Here is a 24,191-nt window from a genome sequence, read left to right as displayed (position 1 = left end):
CAATCGTCTATGTGCGAGCTAAAGCTTAGATAGAACGTGATAAAAAAATCTCTTATATAAAACTCAATAAAAATTGTAAAAAAATGAGTTTTTAAACTTACAGACACCCCCACTGCTAGATCATAATTTACTAAACACTTTTATTTTTGATTATGATTTGACAAAACCAAAATTTAAAAAAATAATAATTTTACCTACAGAGTATCATTTGTTTTTTTGAGGAATCTATGAAGTGATAATTTACGACGAATTTACACTAAAACTCTCACTCTCTCTCCACCGAACTTTACCCATGCACAATCTACTAACCTAAATCCAAAATTTACTCATGCACAAATCTAACATCCAATGTGGTTTAAAGATGAAATCTAAATATTATATCAATTTTTATTCTCATTGATCCGATAGATAGACTTACTCTTACTTTTAGAAATATCCATCAATACCAAACCAAAATCTCATATAAAGTCTACATATATTTTGGGAGAGAAGTAAAAAAAGAACTTATACATTCATATTCATCTTTCTCAGTTTCCATGGTGCGATCTACTTGTAGCAAAATTTCAGGTAACCATATGTGTTCGTATAGTCTTTTTATCACAGTCGTGTGACTGATATGATTAGACGACTACAAATGATATAATGATTTATAATTTTATTTTTTAAATAAAATGTAGTTTAATATTGAATGAAATAAATATATGGAATCAACTAACCTATAATCTTTCACGTCAAACGATGTCTAACTATAAATAACATCAATATGTTTGGAAAACAATATGTGTAGGAAGTAAGTTTTCCTATATTGTAGGGATGGAATCTACAAATACCCTTGTCCCATTTGAGTAAGAATGTAGATGCGATGATTGCGCATTAAACTATGGACGGCCCAGATTTAATCATTTTAAATGAAGTCTAAGTTAAGATATTATTATTGTATGTATAAATATAGCATTCATTCCCTTAACCACAAACTGAAACGAGCCCCAGTATTTCACTCTGCTTTTCATGTTCCTTTCCCCCCTCTCTTCCAAGAATCTCGACCTTCACAAGATATACTAATATACCATTTCTCTTTCCCTTCTCCATCTCTCTCTCTTTTGTGTCTCTCTTTCGAAGGAGAGGGGAATGAATGTAGGATTGCTCAAATGTAACTCTTTCCAGCTTTTTTTTTGATAAAAAAATGTGACGTATCCTTGAAAATTTTGGTGAAAACATTGGTGTTTGTTGGAAATTTGAATCTTTTTGATCCCTGGAAGCATGGATATGCAAGGTAAGTTTATATTAATGGAATATGTGTGTTGGGAGTGCTGAAGAACGTAATTTGAATGCGTGATTGTGTTTGTTTAATAAGATAGGATGGGCGAGGAGGGGGGTAATTAATACAGGATTGCTAAAATGTGACTTTTCAAGGTCTTTTTGCCAAAAAGATTTGAACTATCCTAGAAAAATTTGGGGAAAACATCGGTGATTTTTTTTTTTTTTTGGAGATTTTGCTTATTGATTGTTTTTGGGAAGTCCCATTATCCCTTTAACCATAGCCATTGAAGGTAAGATGGAGAATATATTGAGCGTGTGTGGGTGTACTGGAGAATGTATTTTGAATGCGTGATTGTTGGTTATGCAGGGGATGAAGTTCCATCCGAAATCCATGCGAAAAAACTGGTTTCTGAAGATACTGCCGCGAATGTGGAAGAAAACCCAGAAACAGAATCATCAGAACACAGCAATAACGATGGAAATGAAGAACAGAAGGGGAAAAATCAGGGGCCGGAGTCTTCTGAAACCGAGGCGAAGAACGAAGAAATCGAGGAGCAGTCGTCTCCGAGGGGTGTTTTGGAGATTCCCATCTCGGGTTCGGACTCGGATAATGGTAGCACCATGGATAGGAGCAGCAGTTTTGGGAGAGAGAAATCATCTGGAGTGTTAGTGGAATTGAGTTATGGGAATCTGCATTGGAAGAAACTGTTCAATCAGATAAAGAAAGGTTCATTGAAGAAATTTCCCACCATTTCATTGCTCGGCGGGCACGGTTACGGGTTTGGATTCGACCTGAAGAGGAAGAAGATGACGAGGAAGAAGATAGGGAGGAAGAGTAGTCAAGAGGACGCCATTGATTGTGGAGACATCGTGATGCCTAAGCCATCTTGGAGGAATTTTAGCTTTGAAGAGCTTAAGCAGGCCACTGATAATTTTAGCCCTGGTAAGTTAAATTATTCTTTAGTTTTTCAAATTTTCTCGTTAAGTTCCGAGTGTGTTCATACTTCATACTTCATCCATATTTTGCTTCAAGCTATGATTTTTTCTACATAAATGGATATTCGAACAGAAAGTTTTACTTTTACCAGTGGTGATTTTTGGTGGATCATATTTTCATTCTGTTCTTTTGTCCTATTAAGATGATTAATCTTTCTTGAAGCGTCTGAAGTTACAATATACAAAAAAGCATTAAATCGATACTCCACTATTATTTACCCGTCGCGTCTTAGCTTCTGAAAAAAATTTAGCTGCAAAATTTAAAATTTCATTAAAAGCTGGGACTCTTGATTAAAGATCAAACACGAAACGGGATCGAGTCAAAATTCAAGTCTAATATCAGATGTGGTAACAGTTGACACGGCAAAGAGTCTTGGAAATACATTAGAAGCTTCAATATAAATTGGGATGATGAATGATCTTCTATCTTGAAAGCTATGTTTATTTTTGTTTGTGATACAAATGAATTTGTTATAATAATATTTGTTATTATTGTCTATTTAGAAAAAAAACAGCAGAAAAGTTGCAATTTCTATCCTATTTTGTGGACAGACATGTTATAATTTAACAAATTTAAGAGTTATGGTTGAATGTCAAGTTATCAACAACCCCACTTCTTCAGTCAAAGTGCTTTCTCCAAGTATAACAGCCTCTCCTTTTGGTAGCCAAACACTTTTGACTGAGTTGATATTAATTAGATGTACCCAATCACTAAACAAAGAAATGAAAAATAAATATAGGAGTGGGCATCATGTTACTTGAAACTATGATTTTTAATATTTTCTTGGCATTTATATGTGATTAAACGTTTTTGTAATAAGATTGGTAAAGTTAGGTGCACTTTGAAAAAGCATTAAATAGTGGGACCTTAGGGTGGACTCAATCCATCTCTAGGTCCTGCTGTGTAGAGTCAGCATATAATTTAGTTGCTAACGATATTATTTACCCCTTTCTAGCACAATAGCATTGACTGGCCTCTCTTTGATGCTTTCTCTACCTCTGGTAATAGACTAGGATAGAAGCAGAATCGGGACCCTGAGTTTATCTATGACTATGTATAATCTTGCTCAAACATTTTTTTTATTTATGACCTTCTTGGGTTTTTGTGATTCCTGACTTCCACGTGTGAAAAACAAGTAGTCCCATTTGCGGTATCTTGTGTAAAAAGCTAAGAAACCACATGCACATATAGTCTAAGGAAGGGACGAGATTTAACAAATTAAGTAGGTTATATGTCAAAAAATTATGGTTAAAGGAAGGTTAAATTTCGAAATAATCCAAGCTTAATTTCCCATGCTTTACTGAAAAGTAATTCCAGATGATGACGTATCTAGTCTCTGAGGACACTACATAATTTTTTGGTAAATTTATTGACCTCAGTATAAGTTAAAAAACAAGATTTGGTAGCTGTATTTTCATATCTGAAAAAATTTGATTTGCAGTTCTTATCATAGAACCTGAGCTGAACTTTTGCACATGGCATACTTGTGGAGCAGGAGTCCTAGTCATATTCAATTATGTTTAATGTTTCAGACAACAAAAATAAATATATGTACAATCTTGGTATGTTTGTATAGACAAAATTATTGTAATAATTTCCCAGCTGTGACATGATTTATCTGCTAAACTGTTTAACCAAGCTCCTGCATTAAATTTTGGTTAGATAAGCTGATTGGGAAAGGAGGACACGCAGAAGTGTACAAAGGGTGTCTATCAGAAGGTCAGGTTGTGGCTGTAAAAAAGATAATAAAGGAAAAAAAGAAAGATGAAGAAAGAGTTGGGGACTTCTTGTCTGAGCTCGGGATCATTGCTCACATTGATCATACAAATGCTGCTAAACTAGTCGGCTTTAGCGCTGATAACGGCTTGCACTTAGTCCTCCAGTTTTCTCCCCATGGCAGCCTCGCCACCGTACTACATGGTGATCCTCTCGGCTAATATTTATCTTAAAATTATATGACTAACATGTATGACATATTCGTAAAAGGAACTTGAATTTTAAGAATGTAACACTATCATAAGCTCAAGATGATAATCCTGTATTTTGGATAAAAAAGGACCGAGATTTTTCCATTCTATTTGAATGACTTTCTTATGTGGAAATAGATCAGAAAACAGTGTTCCGTTATATTGCATGATATTTTGTCTAATGAATGAGAAGTTTAGGAGTGCAGGTTCCGAAGATTGTTTGGAATGGAAAATAAGGTGTAAGGTGGCCATCGGCATTGCTGAGGGATTGCAATATCTGCATTATAACTGTCAAAGGCGTATAATTCACAGGGATATAACAGCCTCAAACATTCTACTCTCTGAAGATTACGAAGCTCAGGTTCTTGTTTCGTGCTTAATGAGAATATATATATATACATGTAGAATTATTAGAAACCATATCATTATCTAAATGTTCATTCGTATCTCGCGCAGATATCTGATTTTGGACTAGCAAAATGGCTTCCTGAGAACTGGGTTCATCATGTCGTTTCTCCAATCGAAGGAACTTTTGGGTAACCACACCACAGTTTGATCACTTGCCTGCCTTTTGGATTCAATTACTCTCATTCACGCTTTTCAATTTATGTTAAAATCAGATACATGGCTCCTGAATATTTCATGCATGGAATAATTCATGAAAAAACTGATGTATTCGCCTTTGGAGTTCTGCTGCTCGAACTGATAACAGGTCGTCGAGCAGTAGATTCTTGTAGACAAAGCCTTGTCATGTGGGTATGGCTTGTTTCCACCATGCCACTCTTTCTAACTATACACAAGAACAAGAAATAACAACACCGCCTACGAGTTTCCTCTGTTTGATTTTTGTCACTTATTATTGATAGGCAAAACCTCATCTGGAGAAGAACAATGTCAAAGAACTAGCAGATCCTCGGTTAAGTTCGGATTACGACATTATAGAAATGAAACGTGCCATATTTGTAGCTTCAACGTGCATTCATCACTCGCCGGACTTACGTCCCAATATGAAACGGGTACTAATCATATTCGATACATTGTAACTTTTGAGGCCGTTCTTGTTTTGTCCTCCGAGTTCAAGTGAAATTCTTGTCTTCCACTCAGGTTGTTCAGCTGTTAAGAGGTGACCATGAAACGGTGGAAATGAAGCAAAAATCCATGGGAGGAAGAGCACTACTTGTGGATGCTTGTGACTTGGAAGACTATACTTGTACTACGTACTTAAAGGACTTGAATCGACATATGGAACTAGTTATGGAATGATTTCATGTATCCTCATAATTTTATGGAGGAGACTTCGGTTCTTGAGATATTTGATATGCTGTTTGTATATATACATATAAAGAATGGTTATAATGTTTGAGATGGATAGCAACAAATATTTATGGTGTTCACCATTAAATTTAGTATAGCATGTCTTGTTCTTTAGAAGGATTGAGACTTATATATCTGAGCTTTGATTTAATATATTGTATTTCTCTCATGACTTGCTTGAATACATGAACAAAATTCGACTTGATTTCAATAATAATTGTAGTTGATTTCAAATACCACGAAGATGAATTTTATTTGAAATCATCTATCAAATCATTTTAAAAATCAAATATTTCACTTAAATAAAATTGTTCAATTCAAACTCAACCAAGAACTGATCGAACCGATATTGAACCAGTAAAAAATTAGTTGAACTTGTTTATTTTTTATTTTATTTTTTTATTTAACTCTTTTTAATTTAATTATATATATAATTATATATTTTTATTATTTATGTGTACATTTAAGATATTTAGAATCTAAAATATATTATTTAGTATATAATATTATTATTTTATATGATATCACATGTTTCGGTTCATGTTGACCTAATTTGATCAATTGAACCAATATTTTAAGATAAACCGGTTCGTTCATTGCTCTTATCATTAAAATATTGATTTGGACATAAATGAATCAAATTTTACTCAAATGATCGTATATTGCACAATATTTTTTTATAAAATTATTAAACAAACAACACAATGAAAAATTATATATTATATATAAAAAATAATATTTCTAATAAGTCATAGTATTTCTAGACTTTGTTCTCTTAACAAAATTTAATTCAATATAACATACATTTAATTTAATTTTCCATTCACATGCAAAAAAACAAAAATTTTAATCACCGAACTGGTGTAGCCGGCGATCGAACAATTCAGTAGAATAATGGCTACGACGCGCGGCAGTCCGCCCGAATGTTCGGAGAGAGTTTCTTTTAGCCGCCGAAAAAGTCACTGCTCTCGCTTCCTATTTCACTGTTAATATGCATGCGTACATATGAATAAATAAACCTACAAATATTAAGATAAAAATAAATATATAAAGTGAAACTTTGATGAGTCGACTTGAGGCTTGACACCGAATGGCAGATAGAACCGCCTCTCTCCCATTGTAATCCTCCACCCGCCGCCACTGTTTCTCTTCTCTACTGTTTAATAAGTAGCTTTCTGTTTCTTCTTTCATTCTCTTTTACTAATATATAGTAGTATGATGTGAAAAGAGGATCACAGATTGTCTTTCCTTCTTTCTTTTTAACTTGCGAAGAATCTCTTGCTTACTAGCTGGTTGTTTATTCAGTAATTATCTTGTGTATTCAGCTTTGCATGTGCCCTTTCTTCTTCTTCGGTTTTCTCTGTAATTTCCTTGTTCAACCCATCTTATTCAGCTTCAAGTAATTTTTGTTTTTTTTTGTTCTTCTCATTGTTATGATCCATCCACTGGGTTTTCTTGGTGATGAGGGATTATTAATTACTGAGTATGACTGCATTTCTGCAGGTCATCTTTATTATATATGTTAAAAAATATGTAGTGTGTGAACTGATTCATTAATGGCTCTTGTTTTCTCATGCAGTTGGCGTTTTGAAGTGGAATTTGTATGTTATTTGAGGTTCCTTTGGTAAAAGCGAATTAGAGGGATCAAGGAAATGGCAGGAGAAAGCACAAACTGGCTTTCATTCTCGCTGTCATCAGCTCCAATGGAATCCCAGCTCGAATCCGCCATGAAAATGACAGCGTTTCAAGCTTCATCTCTGGATGATTCTCGCCTTTACTACCCTTTTGCAGATAATCCTTATCCCTATGGTAAAAAAAATTATTTAGACATTTATATATGGACACAGAGAGAGAGAGAGATGTGTATGTATTCAGCTTTTTTGGACCTTTCCGGAATGTCTTGAGTAAATGGTTGAAGATTTGCACAAATTAGGGCCTCGTCTCTATTTGCTGAGCGAAACAAGTTTGAAAAATGTGAGAAAAGACAAGAGAATGCATCCCTCTATTACATATCCAACATTAATGCATCAAAATTTTTTTGTACAAGAGATTACATTTACCCAACCATATTTAATATTACAAACCTCGACTCTAGTTTTCCGTTTTGCATTTATTGTAAAGATTCTATTTTCACCCTGTATTTGTCTCAGTTTGAGTTCTTGGATTACAAATTACAGCTCAGATTACTTTGCAGGGTGCCCCAGCGATTGTAAACCCCAAACCATGTTAAAAAACCACCAGACTAAGGAGAACGATTCCTCCATTTTCACCAGTTTGTTGGATTTATCGCAACTGCATCAAAGCATGCAGCAGCAGCCCAAGCTGGAGGACTTTTTCTCCGGCGGCGACTCTGCCGAGACTCAAGACTCCTCCTCCTTAACACACATTTATGACCACCACCTGACCAGCAACGCCTGCGCCAACGTCAGCAATGGAGAGGAGCGAGATCTGAAGACCGTTGCTGGATTTCAAGATTTTTCGACAAAGTCGAGCTCGGAGGTGGATGACTCGGCGTTTACTCAGTCGCCGGTGGAGTCAGAATTCGTGGCTTACTCTCAGATTCCCGTTAAAGATACCGAGAAGAACAGCGAAGGCGCCATTGTTGTCAACCCTGAGAGTTGCAAGAAAATTGGCGAAACTTTTGGTCAAAGAACATCCATTTACAGAGGCGTCACCAAGTATGTATATATCTACACACACATACACGGCATTTTCGTTTTACTTTCTTGATTTTTTATATTGAATCTTTGATTACGTGCATGGACATTCTGCAAAATGTGAAAAATTTTCTTTTGATTTTGCTGCAGACATCGATGGACTGGGAGATACGAGGCGCATCTGTGGGATAACAGCTGCAGAAGGGAAGGCCAAGCCAGGAAAGGGCGTCAAGGTACCATTTCGAGGAGTTTCCATTTCTTGAGAAATATCAAATATATATAATTTTATAAATATTCAAATATATTTTATAAAAACCGAAAATAATTTTTTTTTAAAAAGACAAAAAAATATGGAGAAGGGGACATTTAATTCCGCATGCATTTGCTAAAGAAATGTCTGCTTCAGGTGGAGTGGACGATAAAGCACAAGTCTTTAATTTCATTTTCAAAAATAAAATAATAAATAAAAAAATATTTCTCTTATTGATTAATGATTGATTGAGAGAATGAAAAATGTACAAATTCGTACTTAGTTTCCTGCGACAATATTTCATTGATTTTATCAGTTTGGCCGCCATTTACTCGTTCTTAATTACAGCTAAGAATAATGTGTAAAATTATTTTATTTATCAAACAGAAAATTCTAAATTTATCCAATGAATTGATTTTTATATTTATATTTTATTTTTTACTTGTTTAAAATTTGATATGAGTGCAAATTTTTTTCACATAGATATAACATAAATCCGTTTTCATGCCATTATTATAAACCAATATGTAGGTATTTTTGACCAAGATCAAAACTTTATTTAAACCAGTAGGCAGGGGTATTTTTAGACTCTTTTTAAATTAATTTATTGCTAAAATAGTGCAATATATAATTTTGTTACGATGATCATCTTTCAGTGTGCATTGAGGAAATTTACGTAAATTATGTTAATCGAATAAATCACAAACTCTATACTATACTCGCTCAAAAAAATATTAATATCAAAAATCTAATTTCTGATCTTCTCGTCAGTGAGTTGGATATTATCAAGTTATGATAGGTTTTTTTAATTGAATTTTGTGTTCCCAAACACACAGCATCTAGTGATTGAGCGCATACCAAAAATACGCAGCTAGTCTGAACTCTATCACCTGAATTTCTGAATTTTCATCAGATTTTGCTTTAACTTTATTGCCTTTTCCTTTGATGCCCCAAATTAAAGGTTTGACCATGTCACCATCCCACCATATATATATATATACATATCTCACATCAAATATTATATCACCTGCCCACCTTATTTTCTGGAATTCACACCTTTTTTTATACTTTATATATATTTTTATTTTAAAATAATATTAATACAGTTGTTTTTATTATTAGAATTGGTAATTAAGTGAACCATTTCTTAAAGTTAATAATTCACAAGATGATTTTTTTTTATTAATTGAAGTAATTGTCTGAGTAGGATAATTATCGAGTATTTTTAAATTTTTTTGGTTTTTTTAATAATAATATTTTGTTTATTTTAGAGTAGGGAGACTGAGAGACATGAGCAGCTATCATATAATATTGTGTACATGTTGAGTGATGGCTGAATTAGTTGTGTTTACTTGGACTTTAGTCGATTGATTTGCCTAATAACCACTTGGAATTGGATATCTGTTTTCATATTAAGTGAGGCTATGGATATAATAATTACTATGAAGTCGGTATTTTTCAATATCACATTAAAGTTCTCCGTATTTACTATACGGGGTGAGTAGCACCCTATCTCTGCAACTTTGGATCAAATGGACACCCTTTATATTTGATGGGAAACTCGTTTCATGTTTTGGGAAAAAAAAGGAGTCTAGCTTTTTCGACGTCGCACGGGAAGTAATGATCCCGGTATAGCATAGCCGTGTAATCGAACCTAATATAATGGTACTTTGAAGGTTCGAATTAATTCTGTTCGAGTTGAAAATTTTAAAAATATTGGCTCGAATTTGGTTCAAATTAGAACTCGAGTTCGAATTCGGCTCTAAAGATTTGAACATGTTCGCGAACTATTCGAACTATTGCTCGAAAATAAATACTTAAAGATTCGAAATTTATTTATTTAATATATAATTATATTATTTTTATAAAATATTAAGGCTCGCGAACTATCAAAATAAATAATTTGGACTTCTCAAGTTCGGCTCGAAAAAAGTTCGAAATCGAATATAAATCAAATATTTTTCGAGCTGATTTGAAAAGCTCGCAAACCGATTTGATTCGTTTACATCTCTTGTATAGCATATGCAAAACCCTCCCTTAATATGTGAGAATGAGAATGAGAGAAAGGAGGTTGAAGAGTATTTCAGAATTCATATCATTAACACTGATTTGATTATTCACGATTGGCTTCTTAAAAGCGACTTTTTTGGATTGATGACTTGTATTAGTTACGCTATAACTCCATTGTCAAAAATTCGAGGAAAACAAACTAACATGTGGCTTTCTTAGTCCGAGCCTCTTGGACGTAAAACCTGCGTATTTATTTTTGTATTTTTGGACTAACAGAATCCATGGTATTCAAATGGATTTTTCGCCCTGTAATTTCTATGAATTGCATTTAATCTTTTGTTTTGCACCTGGGATTTTGTCTATTTTGTATTATGACGAACTCTACTCTTTCGCATGAATTGGCGTCATTTTCGTGGATTTCGCGAACTAAAATCTGCAGTCTACTTGGGTAAGTAATTCCTTGTGATGCTCTCCTAACTTATGCTATTTCATGTCCGTGTTTATTTGTTTGTAGCATGATAATTTCGATACAACCAGGTGGTTACGACAAGGAAGAAAAGGCTGCAAGAGCATATGATTTGGCTGCTCTCAAGTACTGGGGCTCTACCGCCACCACCAACTTCCCGGTAATATACTTGTTTTTCGAGTAAATGCTGACTATATGCAGACAGGGTCGATGCTTGGTTGAAGCTCGATTCAAGTTTTGTTATTACCAAGCTCCATTACTTATTGAACTACTTGAGGTCAAGTTTATGAAAGAGTTGCATCTAGCAATAATCTTGATAACATCAGCTGAAAATAAATATGATTCAAGCTCCAGAAGAGTGACGTGCAAGCCGATAAGAGCTTGAACTGACCACTTGATCGAGCTCAAGTATTGAGTTTAGTTGGAGATAGTGCTATGCACGCATTACTCGCTTATCTTTGAATATGCGTGATTTCTAATTTCAGTTTTCCTAACAGATCTCAAACTACTACATGGAGTTGGAGGAAATGAAGCATGTTACTAAACAAGAATTCATTGCTTCACTTAGAAGGTTTGTGTGTCATAAAATATTGTGGAATTTGGAAATTATTATGCTAATTAGCCATGAAAGATTACGCATTTCATTAACCTGTCTCTGTTCTGTTTAGGAAAAGTAGTGGTTTCTCACGAGGTGCATCGATCTATCGGGGCGTGACGAGGTTTGAACTCTCTTCAAAGTGAATTTATTTAATTGTCATCTTTTTTTAAAAAAAAAAATTAAGTTTCAAAGGTTTCGAATTCTTAAATTCAGGCATCATCAGCAAGGTCGATGGCAAGCAAGGATTGGTCGTGTCGCTGGGAACAAAGATCTGTATCTCGGAACATTTGGTACTGTGCCAGATTTCCTACACTTTGGCTAAATAACTGTTGTGTGCAAGTAGAAAACGATTTAAAAAGTTGGTTGATAGTTGTATTTGAGTTGAAATTCTTTGAAAAGATGAGCCATCTAATGCAGCAGGGGTGGAACCAGCATCAGGTTGAGGCTGAAAAATCTTGAAATTTTATGCTTAATTTTCTTGAAGTATCTTATTTCGTTTGTGCCCCCACCTCTGATGTTTTCGAGATCTCCCTCGTCCGTCTCACCTGAATTTTTAGGTCCATATCTGCTTGTTTGTTTAGTCGATACTAATTTATACTCATGGCAGCCACTGAAGAGGAAGCAGCTGAGGCATATGACATCGCTGCGATTAAATTTCGAGGAGCAAACGCAGTAACCAATTTTGAGATGAGCCGTTATGACATTGAAGCCATTGGTAACAGCTCTCTCCCCATCGGCGGGACTGCAAAGAGGTTAAAACTCTCTCTTGAAGGTGAAGAACAGCTCCCACCCGCAGTACCGAGCTCCACCCTCCGAGCCCCATCCAGGAACAGCCTTAGTTTTCCTTCTACCAATACCCCTTGTGAAGTGCCTTTCAACACCATAACGACACCATATGATCATCACAATCTCTTCCATCACTTCACTAATCCTAATGCCTCTGACTCCATCGCAACTATATCTCCGATACCATACTTCGATTGGCCTCATCACCAATATTACTGACTCGATATTTTCGACTAACATTTATTTTGTAACTCGGCGGTTGAGTTAGTCGAATACCAACCTTCATTTTGTCATGTCAAAGCTTTAGGAATAGGTTTTGATGATCATGGTGGGGTGGCCGGGTGGGAATGATGCTGTGGCAGGTTTGATTTTGGGTTTGGATTAATTTTCCAGTTGTTTTTCATTCCCAGAAGCTGATTTTATGTATGTTCAATCAAATTTTGCTGGATTAAAATTCAGGTTGTTGTGATGAATTCTCTTACTCACTGGATCAGAATGTAAAGTTGTAACTTTATGATCATTTCCGAAGTATCAGCAAGAAGCACGTGTTCATATTTTCGAATACTATGCGTACTCCAGGCGCAAACTTAGACCTTGGATCCATGTGCATGTAAGGTCTGCTGATCCAAGGGTTGTGCATCGGGTGTATGTTCACTTAAAAAATAAGCCATAATGAAACGAATGCCACCATGAAAAAAAAGACGCGAAATATAAAATTTATCGCTCCAATATAAATAAAATGACTGATACAACAAAATGGGTCTACCCCCGTTCTTTCCATTACAAAGCGCACATAGATGCCATGACCAATAATTGAGGATATGACTTTAAGTTTGCTGAGACTCTCTGTTTTCTAACAATCTTAGATATAACCCAGATGATATTTTCTTAACACCAGAGTTTACATGTAACATTTTATATACATACATCACTGAACACCTAAACATTTGGCCCAGCGGAAACAGCGAGAAAGTTTACTTGGAAGTTCATAATCCGAAAGTGAAGATGGATCTGTCGTGACATTTTCTGTGTTTGACCATATGTAGACTCCTTGTTCCTGTCGGCTACCCGGGACTGTGTTGTCCAGTAGAAATGCAATCAAGAATGTCACCACCATGTTCATAGACAAGAGGGCATTGACAGCAAAATCGAACTGCGAGAAATTGAAATCGTTTTTGTATGAAGAGAAATGAAGGTGCTTACAGCATATTTACTGACAAATATATTAGTTATATTTGAAATAGTAAATTATGATCCTCTCAGACTCCACCTTTCTAAAACAACTGAACAAGCCAAACCATTTTCTATGAAAATAGATCGTAAAGGTGAAAATAAAGAAACCAACAGATTGATAACTTACTTCTTTACTACCGCTGTGGACTGGTCCATCAGAAGCTGCTGAATAAGGGATGAGATAACTCGGCAGAATCATACCAGATTCCGGAAGGTACTGTTGAAAATATACTGGGATGGACAAACCAAGGAACAAGGAAACACCAACAATAGTTATGTTTCTAAAACTAGCCGCTTGAGTATATTGCAGTGCCGAGAGACCTAATGCCACCACCAGAGCCCATATGAAGCACAGGACAGCAGCAGCTAAAGCTTGTGGTATCGAAGCAAGAAGAGCACCCACTTTACCTAACAAATGCAAAGTCACAAATTTTAGTCCCTTGACCACAATCCACATCATTAAATCCCTCCTAGCTTTCTGATGCATAGATTTAGGAATGACATAAGAGGTGGAATCGGCAACATGAAAAAGTTATCAAGAGATAATTCACAGAAATGAGATGATTCTCCCTGATAGAATCACGTAGATTACCTTCGTTGTACAAGACAAGACATTTTTCACATACACAAGCTTTCACAATGGAGTATCTAAAGCTTAAGGTAGATTGAGTGTGTTAGTACCAATAAATGAGAAAAGGATAAGGAAAATGGCTCCAATCTCCACGACCTTTCTGCTTCCAACCTTAGTAATGTCAACGGTGTGCACATTCTCTGTTAAGGTGGTTGACCCAGTCCCTGAGCCCCAAAGGCCGGCCAATAAACTGCAAAAACCTTCTAACCCAATTCCTCTGCTGACAACACCAGGTGTAGGAGGCTCCGCATTTATTCGAACAGATGCAGTGTGATAAGTCCCAATCTGTACAGTTCCTTTTTGCATCAGTGTTAAGCTATGAACCAGCACTCAATTTTTAGCTACATATAATTCTCAAAACAAGGAAAATCTCAAATCACAAGAAGCATTTAGAGTCAAGCAAGCGCACATAAACTTTTGAACAGTTCAATATAATTGCATCAACTTTTTTGTCAGGATGTACATTAAATCACACACTTACTCGTCCATGGGTGTGTTGACTTGACAATTCTTGAAGCATTCTTTTGGAAAAATTAGCTTCTCTATGCTGGCAAATAACGGCTACAAAGCCAACCAATGCAAATACATTTTTAACAATTTGTAGGACTTCAGGCATCTTTCTAATGCTCAAAATTCAACTGACATATTATGCATGAGCATCAAGTGCTGTGCTAGAGCATGGAAGAGCATAAAGGTTTCCTCATTTGAATAAAAAGAGTGATTCTCCTGGCTATTTTCATCTACATAGTAATGAGTACCCAGTTTTGGAACTTTTGTTTTTCACCAACTTGTTCTCATTCATAAATTCAACAAGTGCGTGTGAGTGGCAGTTTTCCCCGCCCCAAATTCATTCTAAGTAAAAAATGTGGCAATTCTAGATAAGCATTCTGCTAATTTGCATTGGTATATATTGAGTTAACACACACTCACTATGTCGTCCTAGAGAATTTAGGAGCAGAAGAAACTTTGATGGCATTGACAGGATACCATTAAAAAAGGTAACTGTCACAGCAGAGAAAGAAAGCACCAACATTTCTCCATTGCTCTTTTCTACGAGAGCAAAGCATGTTACATGAAATTAGGGAATCCAAGAATCTCTAATCAAGGATACTCTTAACCTTCAAATTCAATAATATCTCAGCTACCATGTTGCCATTCAGAAAAGCAACACAAATTTAAGAAACTTCGCAATGTAAAACTTGGTATCTGATTTCTTTCATCAACTTTAGATTATATATACGTGTATTTATTTATACTAGTATGATGCACGTGCGTTGCACGTAATATCAATTATATTATAAAAATTAAAAAAAAAATGATTTTCTAAAAAAAAATGAATCATTTTGTTATTTATTTGGGCTTAATTTCTTGTCATATTAAACGAATTATAAGAACTTATATAACTTACTTTCAAAACTGTTTCCCAAATTAAAATTCAAACAGTTGATTTTATGTTATATAATACATTGTAATGAACATAATTTATAGAACAAAATGAACTGAAACAATTTTTTTTAAAAAAATTATATTTTCAAACACAACGTATAAATCATAATAACCTAAAAATCAACCAAATTATGTATTTTACCAATGTATTATCCACACTTTTATTGTTTTAAAAATCCATAAAATATGTTAGTTATTCTACTATTGCACATATAGTTATAAATTTTTCATATATCTTTTTGTGATACTATAATTTATTACTTAATTAGAAATTGCACTAAAAATATAATTACAAAATTACAATAAAATGATTGAAAAAATGTAGAGAGAAAATTAAAAGGATAAAACATTTAAATGTAAGTATAAAGATGAGTTATTTGATAAAATTAATATATGAGTTACATTCTATTATTGAAGTGTGTAAAAAAGGTTAATTTTGTCATTGAACAATTGGAAAACAATGTCTTTTATCCAAACTTTTATAGGTATAATAATAATATATATGTCATACTATAATTTATTACTTAATTAGAAATTGCACTAAATAAATAATTACAAAATTACAATAAAATCATTGAAAAAAATGTGAAGAGAAAATTAAAAGGATAAATCATTTAAATGTAGTATAAAGATGAGTTATTTGACAAAATTAATATAGGAGTTACATTCTATTATTGAAGTGTGTATAAAAGGTTAATTTTGTCATTGCACAATTGAAAAACAATGCCCTTTATCCACACTTTTATAGGTACTAGCATAAAAGCACGTGCATCCGCACGTGAACCCAAATTCTAAATAACTAAAAATAAATTAATAATAAAAATATTTTTAATCTTTACATAACGTGATCAAATCCATCGAACAATATTTCGTTCGAAAAAAATAGATCAAAACAAATTATAAGAATTTGAAATAATGATTTACAGACAAAGTCCTAAATTGAACTAACATAACAATACAAATACAATGATATGAAAGGATTTGAATTGATTAAGCAATATAAGAGTGTAAATATAATTATATGAATATATTTTATTTAATTAAGTAATATAAGAGTGGAAGAAAACATTTTACTATATGATGTTGATATTTATCTACTCATTACATCAATTAATAGATAAATATGTTCATAAAATGTAAAAATTTCATCTTGAAAATCTAAAATAGTACTTACTTATAATTTTAGAATAACTAAGAATATATGACAACAATTTTTCATTTTAAGTTATATTCTAAACTATAACCACATAAATATCGTAAATTCGAAATATTTCAAAAACCTACATTTTGGTAGTCAATAAATTATATAAAAAATAATAAAACATTTCATTAGCTAAAAAAAGCATATGGATACAAATTGTATTTTGAGAAAAATAATAATATATTTAAACACAAGAATTGAAAATAAAGTAAATAAATACTTTATTCACCTCTTCTAAGGATGACAATGGGGCGGGGCGGGGCGGGGCGAGTTCGGAGTTTGGGATAGTAAGCTCATATCCTCACCGAACTACTTTAGAGATTTTAAAAAATATCCGATCCCGAACCCCAACCCGAAAAAATCGGGGATCTCATCCCCGTTTCAGGTTTTCCCCGCAGGGTCCTAAACCCGTGGGAAAAGTTGTCATCTCTAACCCCTTCTATGTCCTAGATATATTTACTTAAAGCAGTAAACTAAGAAAACTTCATTTCCAACAATTTTATTAAATGGAGATTCATTTCCTTAAATTAATAATTGAAATATCACTATTCTATATCAGAAAAGAGGAAAAAATGACACCTCTCTAAATTAATCTTTAGTGTCATGTATCATCATAATCATTGTCCTATCATTTTTTTTAAAATTACATTTGCTAAGATTCGAAGCTATTAACAGAAAATTTGATTCCTATTTGATTTGTCATTTTCCTCTTCTCGCTTGAACAAGTCCTGAAATCTCCATTCTATTTTCTGCACATATTTGCATCTGCATGAATATCTAGTTCCCGGCTAGATATGTTGGTCATAATGTCTAGCACTGTGATCACAGAACCAATAATCCCAAATTTCTTGATTTTTCATTAGATTCTTTTAAACCTGCCTATTAATTATATCAAATGTATTTAAATCTTTGGTATAATTTGACAAGTCTTTTCAAATTTCGCTTTCATTTCTATGTAATTAATTTGATATTTAAGTCTCTTAAAGAAGTCATGAACATACAATATATTAAGAATTTAACATCATACACACTAACACACACATTTATATAAAATAAATTATTTAAGAAAACCAACGAAAGGAAAATAATGATGATAGTAATGAACAGTGTGGTGACATCTTATTTCAATTTTTCAAATATGTTATTATTAAACTTTATATTATCATATTATTTTATATTTATCATGTTATTCTACTATTGGACATATAGTTAATATTTTTTATACATCTTCTTGTAATACTATAATTTATTTATTACTTAATTATAAATTGCACTTAAAATATAATTACAAAATTTTAATAAAATCATTAAAAAATATAGAAAGAAAATTAAAAGAATAAAACATTTAAATATAGCATAAAGATCTATTATTTGATAAATTAATATAGGAGTTACATTTTATTATTGAAATTGTATAAATTACTACAATCAATGTATGTTGTAATGATAATTTATTAGCATTTGTTACAATTTTACATATATATATATATATTTGTTGAAGTTTGCATGAAGGGTATTATAGATAATGCACAATTGAAAAACATTGTAGATGATCCACACTTTTATAGGTATATAGATATAGATTTAACTAAGATATGTGCCTTGAATATTATTAATTTTATGATATTTAATTCCTCATCCATGTTCAGTAAGGTTGAGAAGGCAATTTATTTCTGAGTTATTCGGCTCTAAAATATGAGAATTCATGAGCAGAATAGATGCTTACTTTTTATTTATTTATATATATTTAACCAAGTTATGTAACTTTGGATACCATTTTTTTATGATATTTAGTTCCTCAGCCTTCTTAGGAAGGTTGAGAAGGCATTTTATTCCTGACTTACTTGAAACCCCCTGAATATGAGAATTCATAGGTGGATTGGAATTGAGAGATGCTTACTGACCGAGTCAATTGATGCAACAAGTGAAACGGCAAGCATTATGATCGAGGTTCGTAATCGGAAGATAGGAATACCCCATTGCAAAGGGTATGGGATCCTGACCCATGCAGCAGTCCTCATTGCATCAGATACATCTGTCCTACAGTGCTTCATGGTATATGCATGCTTAACACAAGCATCATTGAGGATATTGGAACTGGGTATGTTAGGACTACAGCCTTTATAGTTATAAGCCCCGCCAGCCGTCAAAAAAAATGCATAAGCCCATATAATCACAACACTTAGGGGAACCTGCAATGATAAATTTTTTTAAAAAATTGTGCAAGAAAAATATAATGGAAAAAAATTAAGGAAACTTCTCATGCCATACAGAGAGAATAAATTTATCAACAAGTGTTTTCACCTTTTTTGAAGGAAACGTGAGATGCCTCTAGAATAAGACATCATAAATAATCCTAACATGAACATATATGAATGTACTCACCGCATATATGCGAAAAATTCTGTGGCCAAATACAGATATTCCTCTAAGGTACTGCAAGCAAAAAAAATAAAATATAATTCAATTTATCATATTCATTATCCATTCACATTTGACTAACCATATTGTTTATGTACATTCAGCTTAGAGATGCTTACCAAGGTAAAAATAAGAACTAATAGGATCTCCGGAAGGCTTATTTCCACACAAGCAGCTGCTTGAGGGAAGCCATAGCTAAAGAATGCTAAACCCACTGAAGCTATTGTAGGCGCAACCACAATAGGGTTTATATACCTGCAATTTGTGTTCAAATAATCAGATTTCCCAATTAAAGTTCTTTGAACTTAATCTCAGTGCAATATTTAAGTTTCTGACGAGACAATGTTTGCTTTATTAACTATAATCCATGTAAAAATCATGTTGAAGATCAAGAATGTGGAAAAAAGCAATTTAAAAACCCACAAGAACCAAGTTATTCTGTACGGAGGAAAAAGCTCAAGAGCGACTGTGAAACTGATTGCATTCACAGATGTATATCCTACCCATGGCTCAAGTATTTTCCCCAAATAACAAGGAAACTCGAAATCCAAAAGGCACCCATGCCAGACTACCTTAAGAGTAGAGACACCAATCCACTGAAACCCAATATGCACTGGAATATTGAACCAACAATTATAGCTCCTTGTAATTCCTTCATAATGTGCCTGAATCTCTGTAGGAAATAGAAAAATAATTCATAATTTACATTTATCACTTCTCTAAAGGTGGGGAAAGAGAGAATTTGCCAACTTTTGACAAAAACACATTTTAGCATAGCATAATATTATGCAACTGTTTGGCTTCAAACAATTTTATATATGTAACCCGTCAATGAAATTCTTCATACATCTTTTTGTTAAAGGTTGAACAGAATGTAAAATGTCTAAAAGTTGTTATTGGAGCAACTCGACTGCTGGCGCTGTTTTAGGTCTCTTGCTAGATCACTTAGCTGAACCAAATTTGAGAGCACTAGACAAGTTAAAACCTTTTGCTGCTATATGTGTGATTGTTGATACTTTCAGTAGATAGGGATTTCGCCTAAAGGCCTTATGACAATTGCAGTTCTTTAGGATAATGCAAAAGCAACATAATTGAATAGCGCATTCACTTCGCCCATGCAGAAGGCACTTTTCATGCTGCAATTATTGAGCGGGTATTCACTTCACAGACACAGAAACGAGTTCCACGGTGCTATGCAATTTAATATCATGACTGCAAGAGACATTACAGTGCTATGGAATTTAATATCATGACTGCAAGAGACATAATGCTGCCGTAGAAGTTACTTACATTTTCAGTGAGATTCCGGAACTCTCGTGAATTCATTATCACTAATGCAGGAGCCAAATAAACAAAAGAACTCCCTTGAACCAATGGAAGCCGAGTACCAAAATAAGTGTGCAATATTGTTGTGATGCCAGACAGTAGCAACATTGTGGAAATTACTGTGGCAGTATCCCTCTGTCATTGTTTCACAAAAATGGCAAAGACACTAGGATAAATACCTATCTAGTATGAACTTAATTTTAGAAAGGGAGAGAGCATAAGCTTACATCAGTACCACCCATTGCAGGTACAATGATAACAGGAATGAAAATAAGAGAACCGGCCAAAGATAAATAGTGTTGCAAACCATAGAGTACAAGGGGCACTGCAATTTAAGAGATTGGTCGGAGTAAATGACACACTTTTGATAGTTCACATGAAGCCTAATCAATCTGAGCATGTAGAATTATCATCTTCAATACTGAAATTATAAATAAAAGATAAGTGGGTGGAAAAGCAAGCACATAAACTGGTATATTGCCAACTCTTTTAGTAACAACCCCATGATAACACATTGCAATAGAAGGATGCCCTTTATTAAAAAAAGATGGAAATGGTCAACAATGAATATGAGATAATATCAATGTGGCCATTATAAGCTTCCTAGTGACTGCATATTATGGTTCCATAACTTCCAGCAAATTCCACAACCTCAATCTTAAAAGCATTCAAAGAGACAAATTTAAGAATTCTATGGCAAATTACATTCAATGAAATTTTTGGAATATGTTTCGAAAAATTAAATTTTATTTCCTATCTCATGAAATCGAGGATTTTTCCACTGTTTGTTCTCCATTTTGCACTCAGTGGTGTTAGAAGGAAATTCAATCAAAGATTCAAGATATTCAAACTCCATAACGAAGATCAAGCAAGGACAAGGACAATATCATCAAGCAAACATAAATATTATAATACCGACCATAACCAGGATTATCCCGCAGTCCACATTTCATTTTCTGAGACAGATGCCATACGCCTGCGTCCCCAGAATCGTCCCCATCCGTATACGCATTAGTAGCATCTTGTTGTCCCGAATTTCCGTCATCTTTCTTTTGCTCCACAACCAGGTTATTTGTCACAGTTCCATGCCCATCTACATTCACAGCACCATTGACATTCTCCTTATGCTCATCTAGCCTTGCCCCAACAGTACCCCCCAAATTAGACTCAGCCTTCCTATTCCCCGGAGTCTCAATTTCACCTGTCACTGCGGAATTCCGATCATCAACCCTTCGACCTCCACTCCCCGAAACTGGTTCAATCTCAATCCCTCTGTTCCTGGTCCTCCCCAAAATAGGATCTATCCCAATTTTGGGTGATACAGATCCATTCTTTTCAAGAACACCCTTCTCCAAATCAATCCCTCGTTCAAAACCAACATTCTCATAGTTTTTCCTGCCAATTGATTCCCTCCTGCTGCTCATACTTCTCTCAGTCTCACCCGAGAAAGTTGACACAAAGCCCGTCCTTTTAGCCCAAGATTTCAACTCCCTCGGGTCATGACCTTGTAGGGGCACAAAAGGCTCAATCTTGGGAGGCATAACTGGCCCCTTTTGGTCACCCTTTCTCCCTTCACCCCTATTTTCCATTTTCAAACTCGACCCACCTTCCAATACAGATTCCCTCAAACGGGTTCCAACTATTTCCAAGAAACAACCCAAACAAACAATTCAATTCAGTCTCCCCTCACTTCAACAAAAAACCAAAACTATGACGTAAAGTTAGAAGTATAAGTGTGGAGAGAAACGTCAGTTGAAGGTGTCATGCTTGGGAATTGTGAGTGACCAAGCTGAAAACTTTCAGCACTATCTTATTGTAACAACTGTTTCTACTTTTGTACATACTGAGTTTGAAGTTAAATCTACTGGAAGTGGCATTGTCAGTGGCCGTTGAAACAGTGGCGGAGGGAGATGAGATCCAACTATGTTTTCGTCGGTGTGAAGTATACTCTTTTCCCGTTCCCATGTGTACACGAGGATAATTATTTTGATATTCGTTTATAGCAAGCGTGAAGTGTAAACGTCAAAAATAATATTTTTCCTATCAATTTCATAAAAGTTTTTGTGATAAGCATGTATATAGTATATACACACAATATATACATATACTAATTCTCAAATATATGCACACACTTACATATAATACACTTGTGTGTGTGTTGTTTTTTTTTTAAAAAAATTATTAAGGTGGGACAATGAAAGACCGTCAAATTGCAAATTTTTTAGTTAAGATTAGATTGATTTCTTCGTCTAGAAGTGGACTAATTGAAGCTCTTACTTATTACAACTTTGTATGCTTAGAAGAAAAATTAAATTAAGAGACGAAAGTTTGATGATTAAGACAAATATTAAGATGGATTAGGTGAGATATCACATATTTTACAAGTGAAGTTTCTATCATTAGAGGAATTAATGGTAAAGGTCACATCTAGAAAGCTAGCCTTTAGCATCCATTATGTGGAAAAGAAACCTAAAAAAATGGCATTTAGATTAATAAAATTATTAACTTCTTGATCTTATCTTCTAATCCATATATGATGCATGTCTCCACAAATACCTTTATTTGGTTGTTGGTAGCGAATGCATATGCCAGCATCGAATGCTCCGTTAAATTTAGATGTATCACCTTGTATGGTGAATATATAATATTTAAATACGTCTATAACTTATTTCAACTAATACTCAGGTTAATTGAGATCTTTAAAGTTTATATAAAAACTCCTTCAATGATGTATGATTTCTTCGAGAGTTCATCATTATCTGAAAAAACTCGTTATACTTCGTTATTGCACCCAAAGATCTCCACGTCCATCATGTCAAACCTTTTCATATTCCCAAATCCATTGTTAAGAAGAAACACCACATAAAAGTTATAAATATTGTAATCTCAATGTTGTTCGAGCGATTTTTCTGTTAAATTGAAATCGAATTGTCATGTGATGTTCATTTTAGAAGATATTTTTTTGTTGTGATATATTTTTTTTTTTTTTTGTGAAAATAGATGTGCGGTTTTAAGAGGTTAGGTGGTTTTTATGGATATTATATTTGATTAGATATAATAAAATATTTATATTTGACATTGAATTGTTTTTCTTGCATTTCAGTAGTAGAGTAGTGATACTGAGATATGTGATTTATATATATTTAAAAATTTATTATCTTCAAAAGAATGAAAATAATATTCCAACTTTAAAGTTTGAGCCTATCATACTATATAAGAAATTTGGAATCTTCAATTTAGAAAATTGGGTATACTTGTATTAAATTTGTACTAAAAATGTTTCTAAAACTAATATAATTAGTTTGAGTAGGTCTCATGTGAGACCGTCTCACGGATATCAATCTGTGAGACGGGTCAACCCTACCCATATCCACCATAAAAAGTAGTACTCTTAGCATAAAAAGCAATACTATTTCATGGATTACCCAAATAAAGATCCGTCTCACAAAATTTGACCCGTGAGACCGTCTCACACAAGTTTTTGCCAATTAGTTTAGTTGCTCAAAAAAAATGTTCGCTTCAAAAAACTAATATAATTAGGTTTTGTTTACTAATTATTTTATGTGAATATAAAACAACTAATATATAATTATATGATAAATAATTAAAAAGAAATTATTATAATTAT

At 33.7% G+C, this 24,191-nt stretch overlaps 3 protein-coding genes across 3 annotated transcripts; 2 read left to right on the top strand and 1 right to left on the bottom strand.

The window, feature by feature from the left end:
* The first annotated feature begins 959 nt into the window (after positions 1-959).
* Positions 960-5,707, top strand: LOC140815466 (receptor-like cytosolic serine/threonine-protein kinase RBK1). Its single transcript, XM_073174585.1, has 8 exons — positions 960-1,273; positions 1,628-2,203; positions 3,920-4,177; positions 4,431-4,585; positions 4,681-4,760; positions 4,845-4,980; positions 5,091-5,240; positions 5,329-5,707. The coding sequence occupies exons 1-8, from the start codon at positions 1,261-1,263 to the stop codon at positions 5,485-5,487; spliced, it is 1,527 nt and encodes a 508-aa protein (XP_073030686.1). The 5' UTR covers positions 960-1,260; the 3' UTR covers positions 5,488-5,707.
* A 1,806-nt stretch (positions 5,708-7,513) lies between these two features.
* On the top strand, positions 7,514-12,788 carry LOC140815405 (AP2-like ethylene-responsive transcription factor AIL7). The gene is made up of 8 exons (XM_073174541.1): positions 7,514-8,216; positions 8,346-8,428; positions 10,895-10,903; positions 10,993-11,081; positions 11,419-11,492; positions 11,590-11,640; positions 11,733-11,809; positions 12,127-12,788. The coding sequence occupies exons 1-8, from the start codon at positions 7,531-7,533 to the stop codon at positions 12,522-12,524; spliced, it is 1,467 nt and encodes a 488-aa protein (XP_073030642.1). The 5' UTR covers positions 7,514-7,530; the 3' UTR covers positions 12,525-12,788.
* A 226-nt stretch (positions 12,789-13,014) lies between these two features.
* On the bottom strand, positions 13,015-22,545 carry LOC140815323 (nucleobase-ascorbate transporter 11). The gene is made up of 10 exons (XM_073174480.1): positions 21,483-22,545; positions 20,791-20,888; positions 20,528-20,698; positions 19,810-19,910; positions 19,357-19,492; positions 19,202-19,252; positions 18,721-19,008; positions 14,220-14,454; positions 13,666-13,946; positions 13,015-13,458 (listed from the first exon to the last, which is right to left on the bottom strand). Exons 1-10 carry the CDS (start codon positions 22,150-22,152, stop codon positions 13,234-13,236), a joined length of 2,256 nt encoding a protein of 751 aa, XP_073030581.1. The 5' UTR covers positions 22,153-22,545; the 3' UTR covers positions 13,015-13,233.
* Positions 22,546-24,191: the final 1,646 nt, after the last annotated feature.

Source organism: Primulina eburnea, chromosome 1 (genome assembly GCF_022965805.1).
Source record: "Primulina eburnea isolate SZY01 chromosome 1, ASM2296580v1, whole genome shotgun sequence".
In the NCBI taxonomy this organism is placed as follows: Eukaryota; Viridiplantae; Streptophyta; class Magnoliopsida; order Lamiales; family Gesneriaceae; genus Primulina; species Primulina eburnea.
The sequence above is the reverse complement of the archived record's forward strand: the minus strand, read 5'-3'. Positions and strand labels throughout refer to the sequence as shown.